General features: G+C 40.1%; 1 protein-coding gene across 14 annotated transcripts in view; it reads right to left on the bottom strand.

Moving 5' to 3' along the window:
• Positions 1-18,803, bottom strand: part of Muc19 (mucin 19, oligomeric) — a 154,201-nt gene that overhangs the window by 18,780 nt on the left and 116,618 nt on the right. For 11 of the 14 annotated variants that reach the window (XM_040753942.1, XM_040753946.1, XM_040753941.1 and 8 more), the window contains 15 exons: positions 18,536-18,634; positions 16,685-16,777; positions 16,186-16,251; positions 15,508-15,585; positions 15,246-15,317; positions 14,168-14,254; positions 13,858-13,944; positions 13,144-13,218; positions 12,729-12,824; positions 10,784-10,876; positions 10,522-10,620; positions 10,305-10,370; positions 8,108-8,191; positions 7,410-7,496; positions 472-537 (listed from right to left, as the gene is read on the bottom strand). In XM_040753942.1, coding sequence (XP_040609876.1) covers positions 472-537; positions 7,410-7,496; positions 8,108-8,191; positions 10,305-10,370; positions 10,522-10,620; positions 10,784-10,876; positions 12,729-12,824; positions 13,144-13,218; positions 13,858-13,944; positions 14,168-14,254; positions 15,246-15,317; positions 15,508-15,585; positions 16,186-16,251; positions 16,685-16,777; positions 18,536-18,634 — 1,248 coding nt within the window. The remainder of the gene's footprint in view (positions 1-471; positions 538-7,409; positions 7,497-8,107; positions 8,192-10,304; positions 10,371-10,521; positions 10,621-10,783; positions 10,877-12,728; positions 12,825-13,143; positions 13,219-13,857; positions 13,945-14,167; positions 14,255-15,245; positions 15,318-15,507; positions 15,586-16,185; positions 16,252-16,684; positions 16,778-18,535; positions 18,635-18,803) is intronic. The other 3 variants (XM_040753943.1, XM_040753947.1, XM_040753952.1) reach the window with 3 other exon arrangements.

Raw genomic sequence — 18,803 nt, forward strand, 5'->3', positions numbered from 1 at the left:
TATGTAAGCAAAAATTCACAGTGAGAGTAAATATTTAATTTTAAGAGTTTTAAGTTTACCTCAAACATTCTCTTCTAATTGGGTCCTTCAAAACATACTCCCAGACCTGAGGTCTTTCTTTAGGTTGGCCATTGTTGGAACAGCTTGTTATGCTGTGCCTACCAGTTGGGTGTCCTGACCTGGTAGCCTCAGTTACAAAAGCTCTACCTGTGCTGTCATGTCCCTTGGTAGCTCTCACAGACTGATCTGTCCCAACTGAACAACATTCAAAACAGCTGGGATTAAATCAACTTCTACAGTTTCTGGGAAATGAAGGCAATTACCAAATCCTCTTTTCTGTTCCCATTGTTTACTGCCCCTTTCCAAACACTTCGATGATTTGCTTGTGATAAATACAATTAATCAGAATTGGAATGATTAGAGCGCTGTGATTATTTGCCCCTCTCCTGAGTCCCAAAGCACACTACTCACGGTGTGGCAGGCTGGTGGTTCTTCCAGTTGCTACACTTGACTTGGCTGAGACTCCCGTTGACCCTGCTAAAAGAAGAGAGAGAAGATTAAAGTATATGGTGCTCAGATAAAATAGGCTGTGAACTCAGGACATTCCTGTGACCAGCTTTGCCACCTAAGCCACATTTTCTTCATTTTAACTGAAGTATTGCACCGAACCACCAGGTCAGTGCTCTTCAGCAAAGTCCCGACTGTATTCTGTGCTCCACAATGGTATATGATAATGAATCTTAACCATAAACAACCAGCCTTAATTCTAAATGTGTCTAAGAGTCTAAGCCTATTAAAATGCAAATTCTTAGTAGAAACTCCACGGCTATTTGAAACACTGAAAGTCTGGGGTTTGTGCTACAAAGGGGCTCGAGTACACTCTCAACTTGTGGGACAACTTAGGAAGGTGTAAAAGATGAAGCTGTCATGACAAGCAACTTAAAGGAAGCCTAAGAGAATTTAGGGCCTCCTGTTCTCTTTCCTCCATCTTCTGGTTTCTATAAGCACGTTTGCACACATGAGGCTATAGTACCAAACCTTGAACAACATATGTACACCCACCCCTCTTTTAAAAATAACGCTGTAGAATACATGTATGCTCTGCTTCTGCTTTTTCCTGAACAGATTTGGAAACAGATCTTTACATGAGTGCCTCCTCCTTTCTTTGCCATGGTGGCATGGTGTAATTTCGCAGCAGATTTAACCCCTTTCAGTCTTCTTTTACTGAAGGCAAGCTTTGTTTCTGATCTACTTCTGGGAAAAAGCAGCACCAGCATGAGCAGTGTATGGGTATGATATCTCGTACTGCATCACAGAGCACTAATTCAGGGCTTCTGGGCTGAAGGGTAAATGACTGGAGTTTTGTTCCAATTGTCTGACTGCCCTCCATGGGGTGTGTCATGGTGGGCGCCCACCTGCCAGGCCCGAAGCACCACCTGTTTCTTTCCCAACCTGTCAACAGTGCTGTTGTCAAACATTTGGATTTCTGCCCATCCAAAAAGTGAGAAGTGACATTTCAGTCTGAATTTGCATTGGGGGGGGCACATGAATTTTATCCTCTATTTCAACCCCCCCCCGCTTCCAATTCCTATCAAGCCCACTTTCTTACTAGCTGTAAAATTATTGAATAGTTGTATGCCAGTGCCTGTCATTGTCATCTCCCTGCTTGCATTCAGAGAATGCGCCTGGTGATTCTGTACTAAGATATTGAGTTGATGGCTGAGGAATCCACATAATTTTAAGGAAAAACTCATTCATTCCTCCTGTCATTGGTATTCTTTCTTTGTGAGACAATGGTAGCCCCAATGCCTTTTTGGCCTCTCTGGGGAAAACTGTTGTCTCTTTCTCTCAGACCAATTTCTGTAATGAATTTTATCACTGTGCTTCCTAATCTTGAGAATGCCTTCAATTAATTAATAGAACTAATCAAGCATCTTCTTCCTAATGGCTCATTTTTCACCCTCAGCGACGTTTCATTCGTGAACCCCTAATGATTCATCTGGCTACTTCCTGCCTGTTACCTAGCAATGCCTATCTAATTTTCACCTTTTTTATTTGTCTGTCATATATCAACATATTTTTCTTTTATTTTTGATATCATAATTATATCATCTCTCTCTTCCTTTTTCTCCCTTCAAATGTTCCCACACAACCCTTCCTGCTCATTCAAATTCATGACTTCTTTTTTCATTAATTATTGTTATGTGTATGAGACATTGTCTGAAAAAAATTAAAGTAACTGTCTGCAATGTTTGGGTGGCAGGCCTCTTCTCACTCAGTCCCATCCCCTCCCCCAAGTATTCTTTCTATATCACTAGTCTTTTTTCTTCCTTGTAGGGTGACTTGTTATTCACCTTTCGTGTTTGAAAGAGTTTTTATTTCTCTCTGATCTGCTTCATTACTTTTTGCCAATTGCTCTTTGGTATTCTGCTATTCATATATTTTTACTGCAAGTTTCCACATTCATGTTTTATATGTCTGTGTATCTTTTTTTATTTTTTATGTAAAATCACTGATAACGTAGCATCTTTGTATTGTTTCATGATCTTTTTTTCTCTTAACTTCCTTGCTATTTTGTCGAAAGTTTTAATTTACACAAAGGAAAATCTGCACAAAGATTACGTGCAGACACTGGAGTTCTCTTTTCCCTTTTTCTGGATTGGGTTTCTGTAGCAGGAGATATATGTAGCAACAGATAGGCTTCCCATATGTCCCATGTTTCCCAGATCAAGGACTCCCTCTTATGTCTTATAGAAAAGGAATTTTTTATATATATAAGTGGGGCTTTTCTTTCATCTGACTTCTGTTAGCTGCTATCCTACAAGAATACAACCTTGTCTTCCCATGCTTCATTATTTCCTTTGATACTCAGGCCACACAGGGATTCATCCACATTCCAAATGCCTCCCTCTGCTCTAGATAAGGTCTCTCTAGATGCTCTGTGATTTTTCTATGCACCCTCTAACCCTCATTCTTCCAACTCCACGAATGCTCTCCCATGCTGATCTGTTACTCTCCTTGCATTTTTCTTCCAGGAAGGGACTGATTTCTTTGGGCTTGGAACTCTGCTGGATGTTCTGCCACTGATGGGATCTCCCCATCCATCCCTCTTTTGATGCATTTGCTGGTATCTCACCTCCATTGTGAGGAATCTTAGTACTGTTTCCTGGTGGGGGGGGTGGTGGTCCTTTCCACTCTCTGTGATCTTTTCTGTCCTGGCTAAATCCTCCAGGTATGGAATATGTGTCCTTCTTTGTGACTGATAGAAATACCTGTGTATTCTAGTTTATCTGTCTCCCAGTGTCCCACTTTTCAGGAAATAAAACCCCATTGCTGCTGTTCTTTGGGCACAGGTACACATACTGGATCAAGCAGATCCCGTCACTATATTCCTTTGTACTTTTGGTAGAAGTATTTCCAGTATAAGGAAACATTAAGGTAGCTTATTAGATGTTGAAACAGAGAGAGAGAGAGAGAGAGAGAGAGAGAGAGAGAGAGAGAGAAAGAGAGAGAGAGAGATGACATTTAATAAATGGAATAAGTATGGTGGTTTCTCAGAAAAATGGGAATCAGTCTATCTCAAGATCCAGCAATACCTCTCCTGGGCATATACCCAAAGAATGCACATTCATACAGCAAGGGCATATGCTCAACTATGTTCATAGTAGCATTGTTTGTAATAGCCAGAACCTGGAAGCAGCCTAGATGTCCCTCAACCGAAGAATGGAAGGAAAAAATGTGGCACATTTACGCAATGGAGTACTACTCGGTGCAAAAAAACAACAACAATGGAATCTTGAAATTCGCAGACAAATGGATAGAACTGGAAGAAAACAACCTGAGTGAGAGCTTTCATACAATAGCGGATCGAAACAGAAACAGGCACCCATAGCCAAACACTGAGCCATACTCTTGGAATTTAGTTGTGGAAAGGGAGGGGGGGATGAGCAAAGGAGCCAAGACAGTGCTGGAGAAACCTGCAGAAACATGTGAGTGTAAGCAAGGAGGCCAGGGCAGTCTGTGGGACCTCTAAAAGTGGAACCACTGTTTACCCCTAGAGCACAAAGGGACTTTGGGAGCACATTCCCTATGGAGGGATACTATTGCAGCTCAGATACAGGAAACGGGACCTAGGCCCTCCACCAAATTATGTGACAGACTTTGATGGCCCCCTGTGGAGGGCCTTACTATCCCTGGGGAGTAGGTGGGGGTGGTTTGGGGGCTGGTGGGGAGCATGGGAGGATGGGAGAGTGAGGGAATGGGGGGATTGATATGTAAACAAGAGTGCTTCTAAAATAAAACAAAAACATTTATAAAATAAAAAAAAAGAGATAGAATAAGAAAGATTCTCCCCAGATTCATTAATGAACACTGATCTACATGTATTCTTTCCAGAGGGGAACTTAGTATGTCCTGTTTTTAAACAAATGATTCTGCTAAGACCCCCCCACTTCAGGGCTTTTATTGATTATACTGGGAACATGCGTGCAATGGTTTGTGTCTACTTGGCTGCGTGGTCCTTTAGTAGACTGCTGTGCATCTCACCCTGCTTTAATACTTATCTAACAGGATCATTTTTATTGTTTTCCACTTTGCAGAGACAGATTCGAAGTTTAGAGTCTACTTTCACTTCTGCTTTCCTGACAGGTCTCTGAAATTGGATGTAGTCCTAAAACTATGTGGCGCTTTCCTGTATGTGGAGACATTACTTAAGGTGTATAGACCATCCTTGTCATACACTGGTAATATGGACTTCTCAATTAGGATAAATTTATTCTTTAACTTCAACTAACAACACCCCTTATCTAAAAGTGAGCTCTGGGCAGATACCCAAAGGACTGTATATCCTACTACAATGGCATCTGTATATCCCTGTAATGTTGCTCTTTTTACAACAGCAAGGAAATAGAATCAGCCTAGATATATCTATCAACAGAGAAGCTGATAATAAAAATATGGCACAAAGGATTATGAAATGTGCCAGAACAGGGATGCAAGGAAAGGGTATAAAGTGAAGTAACCTAGACTCAGAAAGACAAACACGCTTCTCTTAAGGGTGGATCCCAGCCTCCAGTTTTGAAATAAATGTATCTAGATGGGAGGAAGTGTGAGTAAAGGCCAGGAAGAAGAAAATGGTCCATGAGACTAGGAAGAAATGGTCTAAAGAAAGGGGCAGAAAACAAAATAAAGGGGTATGTGGAGAAAAGGGGTGAAGAGATGAAGGGGTGGCATAGCAGGGAAAGGACCATCCAACTCCTTGCCTGACCTGATGTCGTAACAGAGTTGGAGGTCCCTGTGCCTGGTGAGCTTCCCCTGCCTGCTCCTGAGCTGGTTCCCACAGATGTCCCTGTCAAATCTGGCTAACAAGAGAAATGAATTCTCATGTGCTGCTGCTGCTTTGAGATGATTCTGGAAAATGTAGTCAAACTTCAATGTTCTGCATTTTCACATTCTCAACAACCTTCATGTTTTCCTGATTGAACATATTCATGATATTGCAGTGCATATTTGGAACTACCTGAGATTCCTAGAGTGGTAGCTGCAACGCCTTGTTCCCTGGGTGTTCTGGCTTTTCCTTGAGAAAGCATTGTCATAGAGGGACCACCTTCACCTACTAATGAGACAATAGCAATGGAACTCTAGACATGAATAAATCATTCATTTTGTTTAGATCCAATCTAACTGCACTTATGGCTCCTCAGATATATTTGGATGTGATTCAGGGACATAAGCCAGGTCACCGAACTGGTTAAGAACATGTTCACAGATGAAACTCAGGCAACAAGATCCAGCTGCACTCCTTAAACACATGAGCCAATGATCAATATAACCATTCAAGCTGAGATGGATTTACTCTTTGAAATTGTGGTCAAAGAAAATAAGAAAGAAAAATTAAAGAAAATTAATAAAAACCCAAACCTTTTTCAACAGAGAAATACTACCCCACTGTGTCAGCGGGATGTTTTCCCAAGAGAATGAGCTCAGTTTCAGGCCTTAGTACCTCACTCCTGTAAAAGGTACCTTGTAATGGCTCTCAGACTAGAACCCAATTTCACATCTCCCCCTCATCACCACTGACAATGCCTGTTAAACAAAGGGCATAAGTGATTGAGTTTATCAGAAGGCCCTAGTGACCTGATTCAAACATTAGGAAATGTGGGTTCATGGATATCATTTTGAAATCACAATAAGTTGCCAGGTATGGTGGTGCATGCCTTTAATCCCAGCATTCAGGCAGCAGAGACAGGCGGATCTCTGCGAATTCGAGGTCAATCTGGTCTACAGAGTAAGTTCCAGGACAACTGGAGCTACACAGAGAATCCTATCTTGAAAAACAAACAAACATACAAAAAACAAAAAAAGGAAGGAAGGAAGGAAGAGAGAAAGAGAGAGGGAGAAAGAAAGAAAGAAAGAAAGAAAGGGAAAGAAAAGAAATACAACCCTTAAAGGATGCTGAATGACTTAGTCATTTGAACTGTGTTGCTATGTGTGATAGTCTGAATGAGAATGGTCCCCAGATACTCATGTATTTGAATGTTTGTTCCCCAGTTAGTAGAACTTTTTTGGAAGAATTAGGAGATATGGCCTTGTTGAAGGATATGTGACCTTGATTGGAAGTAGGGTTTTGTTGAAGAAAATGTGCCCTTCTGAGAGGAGGTGGGCCACTGGGGTTTCTGGTTTCAAAAGCCCAAACGAGGCCCAACCTAGTTTCCCTAACTTCTGCCTAAGGAGTAGGGCACATGGTCTCAACTATTGCTCCAGTACTATGAGAATAACACTCTGAAACTGTAAGCAAAGCCCCAACTAAAGTTTCATTTTTTAAGTTGCCTTGGCCATGGCATTTCATGACAGCAATAGTAATCCTAATTAAGTCACTCTGTAAATTCTATTTGTCAATAAATTATCTTATTAATAAATAACTAATAATTAATAAATATTGTCTCTAAGTCATATGTTTTGATTCATAACTCTCAATATCCCACTCGAAGTCCTGGAGACAGTTGTCCTGGATCCACACAGGGGGACACTATGCTGTGCTTATATGGGTGGCAGAGGCTAATGCTTCTGCTGTTTTTACACTCCTGGTCCTGCCATAGTCAAACCCATCACCCTACTGTATTCACAGTCAATTCCTATGGTCAATTCCTCATGGCCTTGTATACTCACACCCATGGTCCTATAGTGCTCACACTCAGGGTCCTGCTGTGCTCACATGCGTGACCTGAAGTGCCTACCTACCCTACCTTAGGTTCTGACTAACTAGGTAGTGGGGTTTCAACATATTCTTATTCCTGTATGGACTGTTAAGAAATGTGGGCACAATTGCATCTGTGCATGTCCATCATATCCCCTATGTTCCACTGTGACACTCCCCCCATTATAGGCACAGGTGTGCAGCCCGGGCCTACCTGACACTTCTGAACTGGTAACGCTAGGGCTATGTCCTTCAGATGTGCTGCCCTCTTCTCCTCTTGGTGTGGGTGTGGTAGCGCTTGCTGTTACCAATTAAAAAGAAAGTAGCATTTAAAATTATCCCAGATGTTATCAACCCATTGAACATTCTCATCAACACCCACAACAGAAAATCCTATTTTACCATTCATGGCAAAATACCTGGGCCACATTGATTTATTATAAGCCTAAGATCCAAACTCAAGCCTTGAACTTCTACCCAAACCTCAAGTTCTCAAGCTGTGTGCAACAAAATGATAGTCTTGTAAACATTCCAGTCTGCAGAGAACTGAAGCTTTGAAGGCAGCCTTTATAACATGAATTAAGAAATGAAATTAAATAATGAAAAAATTTGAAAATGTCACAGATTATGTTTAAGTACAATTTTGGAATGACCTTGTCCCAAATGGCCATATCCTTATTCACTACTGACATGATCCTTGTTTATCTGGAATTTTCATAGATAACTTCACTGTCTTTGGCACTTGGCCATTTTTGAGCCGACTCTACCATGTGCAGTAGACTTGCAGAAGCAGGAAATAATCTGTTCAAGCATCTATGGAAAGGGGCATTTCACACACTTCCTGCTGTTTACAAATTACAAGGCCATGCCACTTGTATCTTCATGGATACTCAGGTCCATGTTGGGAATTACCGGAGATTCGTGGGCTTGTAGGTGCAGGTCCTAGTTTCTCAGATGTGCTGCCTTCCTCATCACTGGATATAGGCCTAGAGGGACCTTTTATAACAATTGAGGAAGAAATAACAATTATAAATGCATTAAACAAATAATCTTACTTATATTGGCAAAAAACCCATTTATCAGTCAAATTATTTGTGTTGATTACATATAATTCAGTGACCTAATGAAGGTCACTTTTACTAATGTACAACACATCCAAGAGCCAAACTCAAGCATCCTCCTCAAGTCGCACTCAAACTCACATGCCAGAGACTAATCTACATCCCCATGTTGTCATAAACTGATGCTGTAAAATGCCTTGAGTGAGATGAAAGAAGGGAATACAGCATGAATCTATGGACAACAGAGAGATAACAGCCCCTCATTAAAGATGTTTCTTTCCAAGAGCATACACAATATTTCGTGTCTCAGCATATCAAGAAACAGCAAAAATGCACAGGCAGGGACCTTTGATTTAAAAAAACAAAGACTGCAAAAGGTAAGTTAGTAGTGAAAGAGTGACAGATAAGGAAGGAGTTCAAATATGTTGTAAGAAACTCTCAAAGTTTGATAAATATTTTTTTAAAATATAAGTTAAAACACTTATTGGGACTGGAGAGATGTTAAGTTACCTTAGAATACATCCTACTCTTTCCGAAGACCTTTTTGGTACCCACAACCCCTGTAAGATGGGTCACAATCATTTCTAATTCTAGTTACAGGAGAATTCCAAATATCTGGATTCACTGGACACATTCCCTAACAGAAACACACATGCCCATACAGAGTCACACTAAAAAGAATAAATAAAGGTCATTAAAATTACTTTTGATGAAGGTCCATATTCAATGACTGTGTGGAGGGGGCCCCCATTAATTGTCAAAATTATCTCTAGTGGATTTGCTCATCCAAGTATCATCGCACACCCAACCCTCATCTTATATTCCACCTCCTCACAAGTGGTAAAGTGTCCTCAAGTCACTGCGGCCATAAGCACACTGAAAGCAGCTCACAGCCTCCTCAAATACCCACAGACTCTCACTGCTTGTGATTATCGAGTAGGAGGAATAGATCTGATCCATAGCCATTTCTTCCCTTCCTAAAACAAACTCCACACACAGAAAAAATAGCTGTGTGCACACATTTCATTTGGACATCTCTCTCTTTCCTCTAACGTTCTCAGACTGCTGCTAATAGATGTGGTGCCTTTTATAGCTGGTGTTCCATGAACTGGATTGGTGGAGTTTACTATCATGCTTATTGTTCCTGCAACCAAGAACAGGTTGACAGTTTTGAGCATCTTCATATTCCTCCTTCCATACCGTAAATATTTTACAAATTAAATTGAACCAATGGACAATCATTGTCCTTTAAGATCTCCTTAAGCTGTGCACTCTAATCCAGATTGAGCCAGTTTGTAAAATGAGTACATTGTTTGGAAAGGATGGCTTGGAGCTGCTATATTGCCAATGCAGATAATCAAATCTCACAAGAACCTGTGGCTCCAGTGTCTTTCTCCAGAAGTGCTGACACCTGTTTCTTCATCATTTGACACAAATGGTGCCCTGGTTGAGCCTGACACTGATTAGTAGGGTAAAAGTCAGCCCAAAATAATGCAAAATTAGATACTTTCTGAAAGTGGTAACATTTATTCTTGCTTCCTCATTAAAAACAAAACAAACAAAAAGTGGACAAATATGCCTACAAACATTCCTGGGGGAATGAGACTCTTATTCTCCATTACTTAAAATATGATGATGCACTCTGTCCATTAGGATATTCTTCCTTCTCTAACATCTGGGTAGATCACTCAATATTCAACACTGAATGATCTTGTCCCTCTTCACTCCCAAAACACCATTCACACACTCTCGCCATTCCTCCCTGTTCTATTTCTTCTTTTGTTTTTAATTTTCAATATAATTGCAGACCTTTACCAAGAGAGGGAGAGTGGTGTAATTAACACCATCTCTTCAGTCTCTGTATCACATACCACATCACACAAAGTATTAAGAATATAGTAAACATATCGTTTTTCTATCCTATCTCTAGGGTCAATGGGCAACAAATGGAAAACTGAACTTTCCAGGAAAGAGGAACACTGAATTAATTTTGAACACCCTGCCCAAAGTCACCTGCTTGATGCCCCTCTGCCAAACACCCCGATTACCTTTTTCCTTAGATGTGTTTTCCTCAGAAGATTCACTGCTGTCTTTATCTCCTTTTTTTTTGGTTCCTATGTGGAGAAGAATGAGGTTTAATAGTGACACACTTTAAGAAAAAAGTCCTTGAATACATTTAATAAAATTACAAATGCCATTAACATCTAGGCTGCTTTTGGCAATGTTTGTGACCCATTCTTAGACCCTGAAGATGCCCTGTCTGACCTGATGGTGTAACAGAGGTGGTGGCCGCAGTGCCTGGTGTTCCGGGTGAACTTCCCTTGTCTGCTCCTGAGGTGGTTCCCACAGATGCCCCTGTTGAAGCTGGCAAACAAGACCAGTAACTCTAATATGTTACTGCTTTGAAGGGAATTCTGGGAAATGCAATCAAACATCCAATGACCCGCCTTTAAACCAAATTCACGACAGCAGCCATGCTTTTCTGGTTGGTCACATTGAAGGCACTGAAGTGTATGATTGGAGTTACCTGGGGTTCCTGGGCTTGTAGCTGCAGTGCCTTGTTCCCTGGGGGTGCTGCTTTCTCCTTGAGTGGACACTGACACAGTTGTACTTGCTTTGCCTAATAATGAGAAAATTGTGATTGAAAATGCCTTAGACACAAATAAAATAATTCCTATTGTTAAGTCCTTTCTATCTAGCCTTCTTGGTCCTGTTGATTGGATGTGATTCAGGGACATACACCAGGTGACCGAATTGGTGAAGGCCACATTCACATGTCAAACCGAAGCATATATCTTCAGCTTGTCTCCTTAAACACATGGACCAATTACTAACGCACCATTCTCAAGCTGTTATAGATTTATTCTTTGCAATTGTGGTCAAGGTTAAGAGAAAAGAAAAAAGATTTAAGGAAGACTCAAGTCCAAACAGAGTCTTTTTTTTTTCAATAGAACCACCACACTCCACCATGTCATCTGATGTTTTCCCTGTAGCAGAATCTCTGTTTTACACCTTAGCACATCACACCTGTCAGAAGCAGTATGGGATTGCTATAAGCGGAGGACCTAACTCTGCCTCCCTCACTCATCTCCACTGATTAAATCTGATGATCTGAGGGCATCACAGACTGATTTCTTCTTGAGCCCCCACATCACACCTGTCAGAAGCAGTATGGGATTGCTATCAGCTGAGGACCTAACTCTGCCTCTCCCACCCACTCATCTCCACTGATTAAATCTGATGATCTGAGGGCATCACGGACTGATTTCTTCTTGAGACCCCAGTATCTCTGACTCAGAATTAAGAAAATGTAGTTTTTTGGCTTTTACTTTAAAATTTTAATCTCTTAAAGATGCTGGAATACTGATTCTCTTGAAGTGTGTTCCTGTGTGTGACACTTTGAATGAGAATGATCCTCACATGCTCATGTATTTGAATGCTTGTTCCCCTCTTTATGGAACTGTTTTGGAAAAATTAGGAGATATGGCTTTGTTGGAGGATGTTTGCCTTGTTTGGAGAAGTATGATCCATTGGAGAGATGTGTGACTGGTTGAGCTCTGAGTTATCTAAAGCCCATACCAGTCAGAATTTAATTCTTTCTGTACTGTCTAGCTACAGAGAAGGAGGTAAGTCTTCAGCTACTGCTCCAGAACCATGACTGCATGTCTGCTACCATGTTTTCTGGTATGATGATCATAGACTAGACATCTGAGGCTGTAAGCAGGCTCCAAATTAAATGTTCACTTTATAATATATCTTGGTCATGCTGTTTCATCACTGAAATAGTTACCCTAAGACTCTCTGTGTACATTCTATTTTTCAAAAATTATTAATTTATATTATTCTGCAAAGTGTCTCAGTCATATATTTCAAGTCAAGACTCTGGAAAGTCCAGGTTCTTGAGAATGAATACATTCTCTTTTCTTGGTTTAAGCTTTTACCCTCAGATCACAAAATGGGGTAGGATTCAGAATGTGATCTCTAATTCTGCTTTTACATTTTATATCTACTAATATTTCAAAAAGACATCACTTATCTATTAATGTTCAATAACTTACGAGGTCCTGGTGTAAGGTTAATAGGGAACATCTGAAGTGTTAGGTAGGTACGTCATTAATTTAATAACATATTTTTATCATATTCTTATTTACTTGGATTGTATTCTATATGTAAATGTTGTCTTACTAATATTTTCTTTTCTGTTGGCTATTGCTGTCACTACATCTGAAGATTCTAGAGTTGTGTCTCTAATAAGGTGCAGAAAACATAAGTAGCTACACTATCTGCACGAGCATTTATTTCCAACACTCAAGGAAGGTTGATACATTAATATATCTGTGAAAGATTCAAGATGTTATAATTCAATAAATACAAGGAATAACTAAGCCTGCTATTGTATATCAGAAAAATATGTCAGTTCAGCATTCAGGTATAACAGGCGTGGTCAGGATTCTCATTCACAACTAGTTTACCTTCTGTGGTCCCAGAACTGGTGTGACTGGAGTGCAGGGGTGTTGTGGTGCCTGCAGTTCCCACTGAGGTGAGAGCAACTGGTGTTCCAGCAGAGCCTGAGAAAACACCGAAGCAATTTCTCATTAAAAGTTTGGATGAACTTATTTACTAAGGGTGGGGCCCCTACTTTTCATTTTATTCCTCCTACAGAAAATATAATGGGTGAATGTAGTAAATGTTATTCTGCAGTCCTCTAAATTTTATTCTACTACGATAGTCTAAAAATGTTCGTGTTCTCTTCTGGCACTGTTATTACACAGACACAGTTAAGGATCTGGGATTGGGTCAACCAGATGTCCATACATTTATGCAGCTACTGTGCTTTAAGTGAGAAACAGGGTGATGACTCCACTCTTCTGTTCACCACCTGCTCACCTGGTTGTTCTCCAGGCTGGGTTGTTGGACTGCTAGAGGCTGTAGTTGTTTCACCAGCTGATGGTGGAGTGGTCCCTTTCAGAGTAAACAGGAAACGGATATTAGAACCTCTGATAAACCACATCATGCTAAGTCTCCTCTCTGATTTCACATATCCTTCAAGTATTCCTATTCATTTCCTCAGTTTCATCTCAGCATGTCCAACATTTGATCATAAATATATACAGTTTTTAGATTAATTGTATACGATTCAAAATTTCCTGGATGCATTTTAGCTTGCCATTTATTTATGTATTTTATGTTCCTTAGCTGTGCTCAGTGTTTCTGAAGTCAGGTTGCATGCTGGAATAACCTGACCCCTTTACAACTCTTTCTACCACAGATACAACTAAATGGTTCTGAAAGTCAATCCATTAATATTACAAAATTATCTCTAGTGTTTATTCTATCTAAGCTCCATTAGAAGTCATATTCCCACTTCAATAACCAAAGCCTTATGAGGTATAAGGAATTCCAACACTCTGTGGCCATATGCATACTCAGGCCAACTACAGTAAAATGACATATCCAACCCCTGTCATTTTGACTTTTAATTCAGTATCCCTTATAGCATCAAGTTCCTACTGCCATTTTCTATTGTGAACCAATAACCACATACAGAAAATGGGCTCCATGCACACCCAAGTCAGACATCTCTCTCTTTCTCTCCTTTACCTGTACTGCTCCTACCAGAGGTTGTGACTGATCTAGTTGATGCTGCAGGACTCACAGTGGTGGAGTCTCCAATAGGATTTATGGTTCCTAGAAAGAAAAACAAATTTGCAGTTGAGGACCTGGTCATTTTTCTAGTTTACTGAGACTATTTTAAACATTGAGGAAATGAAAGTGGAAAGTTATGATTGCCCTAGCACTTCTCAGCACTGCAGTATCATTCAGTTAAAGCCTAGGAGGACAAGGGAGCTCTCCATTGGGCCAGCCATGGGAGAGAGCTGTTGCATCATCACCCCAGCCTATTGTCTCCCACCTGAAACTGTGGCTCCAGGGCTTGATTCTCCAGGAGTGCTGACACCTGCTGTACTAGGGCTGGATCCAGATGATGGCTCAGGTGAGCCTTAAGGTGATTAAGGGGACAAATGTTAAACTGAGGTTCTTTGAAATTATAAATTACCCAGAAAAGACTATTAAACTTGTTTGCTTTTTTTCTTAAAAAATGATGTTTACACATAAAAATAACTGGAGTGGAGGGACTCCAGATGTTGGTAAAATATACTATTCCTATTTTAAATTTATTCTGTTAATGTTTTTCATATACAAAATAGCAATCATTTTTATTTCTCAAATTTCAATATTGAGTGATCATGTCTATCCTCATGTCTATAATGCCATTGTCAGAGCCCCCCTAATTCCTTTTGTGCTTATGTCTTATGTGCTGGTGCTAAGGGTGCATGCAACAACTTTGTTTTTCTGGAATCATACATTATATAGGTGTCTCTGATACTAGATATTTTTCAGCTGATTCTTTACTATGGTAATTAGACTTGTTGAGATTAAACAAGAACTGTCTGTGACAGCATCTATGCAAAGGGGCATTTCACACATTTCATACTTTCTTCTTGAATATAGACTGTGTCATTTCTTTCATCATTGGTACCTGCTCTGATAAGACTTTCTAATATTCCATATCTCTATGATACGGCACATAAAAATTATCTATTGCTAAAAATGCTGGAAAACTTTAACAAACAGGTTATCAGTTGGATTTTCCAATACCTATATAATACACATGAAACATTTTAAAACACTAAAATTTAACAAATAAATGACATTGAGGGAGGAACCAGCTATGTCAGATCCTGTGTTACAAAAACTAGAATTCTGATCATCATTTACCTGAAAAAAGTAATTGGCAGGATCAGGATTCTTTGCATTTTCCTCTGATTAGAGACCATCTAATCCATCCCTCCCCCAATTACTGACCACCTATAGATCAGCAGTTGAGCTTCTTCACCCCAGTCTGTTATAGTCATTTTTATCCTACAGCATGGTAGAGTCCTGAGAAATGATGACACCTGAAGACTCAGTCAGTTCTCCAATTTGCTTACTTGGTTCTGTGCTGGCAGAGGTGGATGGTTTAGTTGTGGCCACTGAACCAGCAGTAGTGGTCCTTGCAGAATCTAAAAACAAACAAACAAAAATTAGGTGGTGCCCAAAATGTACTTTATCCTCACTCTTAACCTGATCATATACACATTATGTCTTTTAATCCTCATTCTGTCCCAGGTAGGACCTCATTTATTAACTCAGAACTTTCTATAACATTTCATGTAATGGAGTCTGAGTGACCAGGCACATCTGTGAACTTACCGGAACCTGGAGCTCCAGTGCTTCCTGTCACAGGGCTGCTGCTGACAGAGCTTGTTGCAGAGGATGCTTGGGGTGTGCCTAACATGGAAAAACATTAGCTTGTGAAACCACACAAGGAATTCATCTCGTGGATATAACTTGAAATAACATTGATTTCACACCTAAAATGGCTATAAATGTCTCATAGGCTACATAAAAACATACCAATAAATACTCCAGCAATCACTACATGGAGAGCAACTTTTCAAGATAAAGGAAGCATACCAGGTAGCCTTGGTGTTCTACTAAACTAACAATGGATGTGCCAGAAATAAAATGCTTCTACACACAAAATTCAAGTTTCAACTATAAATGCCTTTTGCTTATCTTTCTACAACAATTTTCACATGGTGAGTTTAGCAGCATACACCACCGTGTTTCTGGGATAGTTTTTCTCTTTCCAGGTTGTAGTTGAGTGAGGCATGCATGCATACATGTTCCTTCCTTTGCCAAATTGAAATCTGACCAGCTTTTAAGATGAGCAACAATGATTTTGTGTACATTGTTGATCACTTGGATACTTGACACCACATGAACAATGGTCATATTTCCCTGGGAACTGTCTGTGATGAAATTCCAAGCACTACTTAAGATGACAGGTCTACTGCTGGATGTCCCTTTGCTGAGCTCTCACAGTACCTGTTCCTCCAGATGTGCTCGTTCCAGGAGCTGCAGTGGTGGCTGCATCTGTTCCTGCTCTTGTTGCTATGGGAAGGAGAATGGAGGTTAACATGCAGATAAAGCTATGCTATTATTTAAACACAGGTTACCATTCCATACTCGTGTTTAGATTCTGCAGTGGTTTTGGTCCTCTCTCTGTCCCAAACCCAGACCCTGTTCTATGCTCTCCACAGCCCTTAAAGAGGCTTTGTCTGATCTGATGTAATAACAGGGCTGGAAGTCCCAGTGCCTGGACGTGTAGGTGAACCTCCTTTGCCTGCTCCCAAGCTGGTTCCCACAGATGCCCCTGTTGAACCTGGCATACAAGAGCAGTGATTCTAATGTGTTGCTGCCTTTAAATGGATTCTGGGAAAGGCAATCAAACCTTCAATGCCCTGCCTCTGCACCAGGTTCACCAGAGGAGTCATGCTTTCCTGGTTGGGCACATAGAAGGCACTGACGAGCATGTTGGAATTACCTGGGGTTCCTGGGCTTGTAGATGCAGTGCTTTGTTCCCTGAGTGTGCTGCCTTGTCCTTGAGTAGACCCTGACACAGTGGAACTGCTTTTGCCTAATAATGGGAAAATTGCAATTGAAAATGCCTTAGACAGAAATGAAATAATTCACATTGCTTAGATATTCTCTATCTGCCCTTTTTGATCTTGTTGATTAGATGTGATTCATGGACATACACCAGGTCCCTGATCTTGTTAAGGCAACATTCACAAGTAATTTAAGAATCTAACAGCTGCTTCTCTCCTTAAATCTGTATGCCAAGTAGTAAAATACCATTCTCAAGCTATCATGTATTTCTATTTCCAAATTGCTGCCAATGTAAAGAGAAATGAAAATATTTATAGGAAACTCAAGTCCAAACAATGACTTTTTTCAACAAAACAACCACAGTCTACTGTGTCATGTTATGTTTTCCCTGGTGCGGGATCTCTGTTTTACACCTCAGTACATCACATCTGTACGAAACAGGGTGGGATCCCTATCAGTTGAGGACCCAAGTTTGCCTCTCCCACTTCTCTCCACTGAAATGGCCTGATAATCAAAGGGCACACTGGACTGATTTATTCTTAAGGCTCTAGTATCTCTGACTCAGAATTAAGAAATGTAGTTTCATGGCTAACAACTTAAAATTACAATCCCTGAAAGGATGCTGGATTAATAATTCCCTTGAATTGTGTTCCTATGTGTGATAATTTGAAGGAGAATGGTCCTCATATGTTCATCTATTTTAATGCTTGTTCCACTCTTTATAGAACTGTTTTGGGAGTATTATGAGATATGGCTTTGTTGGCAGATATTTGCCTTGTTTGGAGAAGTATGATTTCTTGAAGAGATATGTGACTGGGTTTGAATTTATGCCATCTAAATCAACTGCCAGGCAGAATTTCATTCTTTCTCTACCCTTTTCCTACAGAGCAGGTGGTAAGCCTTCAGCATCTGCCCCAGTACTATGACTACATGTCTGCCACCATGCTTTCTGCTATGATGATGATAGCCTCTACATCTGAAACTGTAAGCAGGTCCCAATTTAAATGCTTCCATTTATAAATGGCATTGGTCATGGTGTTTCATCACAGCAATTGCAACCCTAAGACCCTATGTGCATTCTAGTTTTCACCATTTTTAATTGATTTATATTATGCTGCAAAGTGTCTCAGTCATATATTTCAAGTGAAGTGTTTGGATAGTTCACATTATTTTTTCATTGGTCTAAGGAGATTATAGTACAATTTCCTTAGAATGAGCACATTTTCTTTTCTTGGTCGAATTTTACCCACAGATCACAGAAAGTGGGAGCATTCAGAATGTGAATTCTAATGTTGCTTTTGTACTTTTATATGTACTAATATCTAAAGTCACAGAAATAACATCACCTATCAATTAATGTTGACTAGTTTATATGGTCCTAGTGAGAGGTTAATAAGGGAACCCTGAAGTGTCAAGTAGGTAGGTCAATATTTTACTAGTACATTTTTAGCATTGACAGTCTTTCTCTAAATGCTAAATCATTGGTATTTACTTTTCCTTTCCTTTGCTATCACTATATCTGAGGATTCTAGACTTGTCTCTAACAAGGTGCAGAAAATATAATTTGCTATACAATCTACATGAGCAATTCCAACACTCAAGGAAGAATGTGCAAAAATGATAACATGATACATTAGAACAACTATGAAAGATTAAAGATATTACATTTCAATCAAATGAGGAATAACTAATCCTGGCATTCCACATCAGAAAAAAAAAGGATGTTCAGCTTTCACATGTAACAAACAGGCTTGGGCCAGAATTCTCATGCAAAAAATTAGTTTACCTTCTGTGGTCCCAGAACTGGTGAAGCTGGAGTGCACGGTTGCTGTGGTGCCTGCATTCCCTGCTGAGGAGGTAAGAGCAGCTGGTGTTCCAGCAGAGCCTGGGAAAGCACCCAAAGAACTTCTCATTAAAAGTTTGGATGAACTTGGTTACCAGTGGTGGGGCCCCTAATTTTCATTTTATTCCTCCAACAGAAAATATAATAGGTGAATGCCGTAAATGTCAGCTTGGAGTTTCCTAAGCTATTTTCTACTATGATAGTCCCAAAT

The sequence above is a fragment of the Mesocricetus auratus genome, unplaced genomic scaffold (genome assembly GCF_017639785.1).
Source record: "Mesocricetus auratus isolate SY011 unplaced genomic scaffold, BCM_Maur_2.0 Super-Scaffold_100010, whole genome shotgun sequence".
Taxonomy (NCBI): Eukaryota; Metazoa; Chordata; class Mammalia; order Rodentia; family Cricetidae; genus Mesocricetus; species Mesocricetus auratus.